Source organism: Physcomitrium patens, chromosome 3 (assembly GCF_059467195.1).
Source record: "Physcomitrium patens ecotype Gransden chromosome 3, ASM5946719v1, whole genome shotgun sequence".
In the NCBI taxonomy this organism is placed as follows: domain Eukaryota; kingdom Viridiplantae; phylum Streptophyta; class Bryopsida; order Funariales; family Funariaceae; genus Physcomitrium; species Physcomitrium patens.
The window spans coordinates 25,366,168-25,372,167 of NC_143412.1; the positions used below are offsets into that span (position 1 = coordinate 25,366,168).

A 6,000-nucleotide genomic window follows, 5' to 3' on the forward strand; every position below is an offset into this window, starting at 1 on the left:
TGCGGAACAAGGGACTAGGAAATGGAGATGAGGGACTGAGAAATGAAGGATTAGGAAACATGGATGGGGAATAGGGGACTGGGAAATAGGGACAAGGGATTGAAAAACAAAGGACTAGGAAAAGATGTACTGGGAAACGGGGAACTCGGAACATAAATTCAAGCTCAAGAATGTATGCAAATTTATGGTTTGTATGCAAAGACCATAGTTATCAACGAATTGAATATTTAACCAATTGTTCCATTACCATATCAAATAAACTTAGATTTCTTAAAATACACATGTTGCATATTGAAAGAAGAGTATGTTCCTAATTCCAATCAACAAGCTATTTATTTATTTTCTTTTCAACGAACTATTTACCAGATTTCAACTGAGGAAATTCCAACAACAATTCCTGTTCAACCCATTCTTCCCATCACATCACCAAAGCTGGCCACACTACCAAAAATCCTGCAAATTGCAAAAGAGAACCATCATCTTGCCGACAACCAACAAACATAGGTGTGGTTATCTTGCAACACGAACAGAGAGGCGCCATGGAGCAAGTCTACACTGCAACGGTGATGGGATAAATCCCACAGGGCAAGAAAGTGGTACTGGGAGGAGCATTTTGGTTTGCTCGGTGCCTGAGTGGCCTTGCTGTTGCCTTTGAATGTGGATCACACCAACTGAGAGGTTTGTTTGTGAGGAACTTCATTGACTGACTTATCCGCATCCAAGAATGCACAATTCTCGTTGCATTAGCAACCGAGGTTGCTTTGATGAAGAGTGAGTTTTCTACAACTTCGCATCCCCATCAAGTTGAGCTTCCAATCCACAAGTTTCCTTTTTCACTTGGGGTCTCGAAGGAAATGGAGCTCCAAATCTGGTTTTGACACCGCATAAGACGCGAGGGAATTGGAATTGAGTGGGAGGCTTAGAAGAGTTGAACAGTCAGTGACGCTCACATATGAGCTTTTGGGCCACGTAACTTATTCCATCCATTTGCCACGAGCTCCCTGGCGGAACTGCTCTCACACAATCCACCAGCAAATCACCACCCAGTACCGGTGTTCATCAAAGTTAGCCGTGGATTTCCTCCGTTTCATTGCTTCTCGTGTAGTTGGGTACGTAGCAGCTTTGATTTTGCGAGCAGGGGGGAATGTGATGAGGCAGCTGACTTTGACGGACGTAGGAGAGGGGTTGTTATCGAGGATTAGAAGCGACAGTGTGCTGTGTGAGGTCGATTCCAGTTGAACATGAGCTTTTGAGCTTGGATGCTGCTTTCTTGATTTTCACTTGTGTCTGTTTGGGACGATTGTGCAACGCGCGACTGGGAGCACGACCAATTCGTAGCCATGTCAGGGGTAGCGATGTTACAAGCACAACGCAGCCAAGTAAATGTGATGCGAAGCTCCAGTGCTCCACCTCCGTCCTGTAACGGACTATCACTGCGAGCTCATAATTTGGCTATGGCGGGTAACACAATGTTCCTCCCCAACGTGGTCTACTTAAAATTGAACTCACCGGCAAGGGGAAGAAAATGTAGAAAAATGAGTAGCTGGGTTATCAAAGCAGTAGCAGGGTCAGAATCCGCAGTAGAAACCAGTGGGGAGGAAAGAAAGAAGGTAGTGGTGGTCGGGGCTGGATGGGCGGGGTTGGGCGCCGCTCACCATCTCACGAAACAGGTTAGCGGCTCCCAAATTTGAAAACCTTCAATCCCCTTTCCCTCCAACAATTCTGATCACTCCCATCAGGTTTATATGTAGGGAGGTAGCAATTCAGATACGCTTTTCACACGTTGTGTAGAAGGATATCAGATCAGAAGTCCGTTGTTGAAAACAGTTTCCTGGCTTCTTCAAATCTGGGGAGGAACAGGTTCATGTTTAACCTGAGCATGCTTGACATACAGGGCTTCGATGTAACTCTACTAGAGGCAGGGGCGCAGCCTGGAGGGCTTGTTGCAGGATGGAAAACCCCTGGGGGTCGATCAGTCGAGGTCGGCATTCATGGTAGAATTTGCTGGCCTTCTTCCCCACCTCTTCCTTAATTTTTGAACCTTGTATTGGATCTCTATTGCATGTCAAGAAGCAATAGAAATTCAATGCCAGCTGTCTGCCATACCCTGGACACCCAATTAATTCAGAGGAATATGGATTGGCATGGATGCAAGACTTCACTTCTTAGAATTTTGGGGGTATGGTGTCAATAATAATTGGTTCATTGAGATGCTACATATATTTCTGGCAGGATTTTGGTACCCATACAAGAATATATTCGCTTTAGTTGATGAGCTGGGATTGAAACCCTTCACGCAGTGGACAAAGTCTGCTCAATTTTCTCCTGCTGGCTTGGAGGTGAAAGTCTACACCAGCTGTAGGTCATGAAATGGTAGTCATGTATACACTTTCGGTTGAATCTGGACGTTTCTGGAGTGATCGTTAGATGAGTTGTGAAGTGATGTCTATCCGTGTTTCTGGTTCAAATTCAGGTAGAATCGCCAATATTTCAAGACATGCCTCAATTACCAAGTCCGCTTGGTACCTTTGTCTACACACAGGTAAATCCTTCTTATTAGCTATAGTCCCTTCTCTGTCGCGTTCTTAAGATAGATTCACTATAGTCACTATCATTCAATGTTCTGAATTACAATATGGGCATGGCCCAGACTAAACTCCTGATTCTTTGCTTTTAATTGCAGTTCAAAAGGTTGTCATTACTAGACCGCTTGACGGCCCTACCTCTCATGTATGCAGGTGACACCTTGATTGCTTCTTTCTTATAACTCCCTGGTGTCTAGAAATTAAACTGCTTCTTATTTTTCAGCGGTTATTGCTGTGATCATTCAATGGAATAGTACTTCGAGGAGGATGCATGTAACCTAAAGTCGTATCTATTTCTTGCTTTCAAAAAAAAGTGCTGTACGCAACGCCTCCTAAACTATTCACAACTCTGGGTTATTGATACTTATATTCAAAATCTTAATTTCCTGAGAAAAAAAATAGTTGTCCAGAGCATACTAATTGAAGTATCAACTTCATACTCTGACAACTGTTGATAAGATTGTCTTTGAACTTTCCTCTAGTCTGTGAAGACTAACTGCAATTGTATGTGGCAGTGGTTGATTTCGACAACAGTAACCGCGCTTGGGAAGATTATGACTCAAGTACATCTTTTACTCCTGAACACTTTAGTTTTGCCGTGAGTATCCATGTTCAGTCAAACCGAGTTCATGAGGTATATAGTAGTAGATGGACTTGAACTCACTATGGTATGATTTGGCAGGAAGTGCACGGGAGCTTTTCCGTGAATTTGGATGCTCAGAGCGAGTGTACAAAGATGCATTCAACCCCATGCTTTTGGTGGGACTGTTTGCCCCGGGAGAGCTTTGTAGCGCCGCTGCTTGTTTGGGCATGCTTTACTACTTCATTCTAGCTCACCAGGTTCTTTCTATGAGCCTTATAACTCACTTTCTTAACCCTAAAGTGGCATATATTCAAGGACGTAAAAAGGATCGATTTTAAATTAGACGTGGTACATAATGAGCGTTCTCTTCCCTTAGTTTCCAGCCTTGAAAATTTTGAATGATCTTTTTTGCAATGTTTGTGTTTTGACCTTGAATTTCATTCAAAATTCGAGCAAACATAGTAAACTGGCTTTTCCTGCGCATAGCTTTATTTTCTACTCAAGAGATAGCACTGCCTGTGCAGCCAGACTTCGACGTTGTATGGTGCCGTGGCACCGTTGGAGAAATGATATTCAAGCCGTGGGTAGCGGCCATGCAAAACAGCGGGTGTCGTTTTCTCTCTAACAAACGCGTTTCTGACCTAGAGCTAGATGAAGCAACAGGCTCTGTAACGGGTGTTCTGTGCGGCGAGGAGCGCTTCCCAGCCGATGCTGTCATCTTCTCCGTAGGCATCTCAGCCATGCAGAAAATCGTTCCAAACAGGTATTGATTGGCAAATCATAACTAGAATTCATTCAACGGTACTTCTATGGGGAGTACTTTATGTCCTGCGTTAACACATCAAATTGTAGCTGAATATGGTGTTAGCAAATTATTATTGTGTACCCAGCGCTAAGTGTATCTACAATGTACCGCATTGCAGTAAAGTATTGCGGACGAGGGAAGAGTTTGTTAACACGGCCAACCTAGGTGCTGTGGACATATTAGCAGTCCGGCTTTGGCTTGATCGCAAGGTGGTTCCTCTTAATCTGCATGCTGTTCAACTTCATGAAAATGCAATCCTTCAGAACTTCAACACCATGTACCTGTAGTAGCTATATCTCAGTAGGAAATTCCAGGAGATTCTTTTATTCAACGGGTCTCCAAGCTAATCTCGAAACATTTTGAAGTCCAATTTCCTATTATGCCTCTCTAGACGACCGAGTGGCTCATTGTTGTTGATTTCAAAACAGATCCCTATTAAAATGCCCAGCAATGCATGCTTTGGGTTCGACACTACAACAGGGTGGACCTTCTTCGACCTCAATGAGCTTCACGACGAATACAAAGATGAACCTGGCACTGTAGTCGAAGCTGACTTCGTAAGTTATTTTGCATCATTTGTTAGATACTGTAGAGCTTTCTTGAGTTTGTGTAATCGCAACTCATATACATAACAGAATACTCATTGTGTGAACTTACTGTTAGATGGTAGCTCTTCAGCCATAGATTCCTCATTGTACAGGCGATAAGCGATCTGGCTGTTTTTGAATTTGTGACAGTATCATGCGAACCAGTTCCTACCGCTGAGTGATGATCAGATCGTAAAGAAGGTCATGGATTATCTTGCAGTCTGTATTCCTGAATTCGGAAATGCAAATGTGGTTGATCAAGCTGTTGTTCGTTTCCCAAAAGCTGTAACACATTTCTTCCCTGGTAAGTTGTTCGCCACCCGTAAGAAAACTAGAACTCTTGTCATGATAATGGAAAATGTAAACACCACGATCACTACGATTCTCCGGTCCAAGCACTTGTCCTCTGGGTGGTTTTACAACTTAAGTTTCGAATTTGTGATCCAGGTTCATATCAATATCTGATGCGTGGTACTACAAGCTTTCCCAACGTATACATGGCAGGGGACTGGATTGTGAATCGTCATGGGTCATGGTCTCAGGTATGCAACAATGATCAATCGAAGGCAACTTGGAAACTCAATCCTTTAAGTAAATGTCGTAGTTTCTAAAGCTATGCTTTGCATGCATAGCAAATTTGGGCTAATTCTATGTAGCCAATTGAATTGGCAGGAAAAAGCCTTCGTGACTGGACTTGAAGCAGCTAACAGAGTGGTGGACCAGTTCGAACAAGGTGAGCTTGCTTCAATTATCCCAGTGGATGCAGACGAACCCCACGTTCAAGAACTTCGCCGGGTTAATGAAACTGCCAAAGCGCTTGTAAAACAGCTGCCTTTCGCCAACTACTTCCTTTGATTGCACCCAAATTCGGAAGATTTGTCGATTATTTTCACACTAATGTCCACTCAACTAATTAGCATACATGAATGAGAGACGGTGTTGTCATTCTGTTAAGAAATCACGGCGTTAGTTGTATCATCCCGAATTGCTTGGCAAACAATAACAGCATACCTCAACTTTTTGGTTAGCTTCTTATTGGTTAGATTAGCAGAAATTTTTTCTACATGGAAGTTGGCTCTCAAACCTGGAACCCTACACAACTGAAGTGTTAGCAGTAGTTTAAATTTCATCAAATTCTATTGTTTTAATGATCATGCTTTTAATGAATTCCAACTGCTTATTGGGCTTATTTTTTAGATACTACTATTGGGATTAAAATACCATCAAAAATCATTTAGCAAGTAATGAGTTACTTTTGATACATTTAAATAGACAAGATTGCATTCAACTCATATATGTATATATATACATATATATTAAAAAGTTCTATATATGATCAATGTTTTTCTTGTGACTTAAAAATTTATCTAACAATATGACTTATAAAACAAGTGAAGTAATTTATAATAAAAATAATTAATAAACAACAAAAATATTGGT

At 42.0% G+C, this 6,000-nt stretch overlaps 1 protein-coding gene across 1 annotated transcript; it reads left to right on the top strand.

The window, feature by feature from the left end:
- The first annotated feature begins 853 nt into the window (after positions 1–853).
- On the top strand, positions 854–5,763 carry LOC112279354 (uncharacterized). Its single transcript, XM_024513722.3, has 13 exons — positions 854–1,670; positions 1,895–1,994; positions 2,233–2,339; positions 2,474–2,542; positions 2,684–2,738; positions 3,101–3,148; positions 3,268–3,425; positions 3,693–3,931; positions 4,092–4,182; positions 4,402–4,530; positions 4,711–4,864; positions 5,008–5,102; positions 5,233–5,763. Exons 1-13 carry the CDS (start codon positions 1,341–1,343, stop codon positions 5,413–5,415), a joined length of 1,758 nt encoding a protein of 585 aa, XP_024369490.1. The 5' UTR covers positions 854–1,340; the 3' UTR covers positions 5,416–5,763.
- Positions 5,764–6,000: the final 237 nt, after the last annotated feature.

Coding starts and splice junctions, on each gene's coding strand:
- LOC112279354 (XM_024513722.3), top strand. CDS start 1,341: ATGTCAGGGGTAGCGATGTTACAAGCACAACGCAGCCAAGTAAATGTG. Junction 3,932..4,091: donor CAGAAAATCGTTCCAAACAG/GTATTGATTGGC, acceptor ACCGCATTGCAG/TAAAGTATTGCGGACGAGGG. Junction 4,183..4,401: donor GGCTTTGGCTTGATCGCAAG/GTGGTTCCTCTT, acceptor ATTTCAAAACAG/ATCCCTATTAAAATGCCCAG.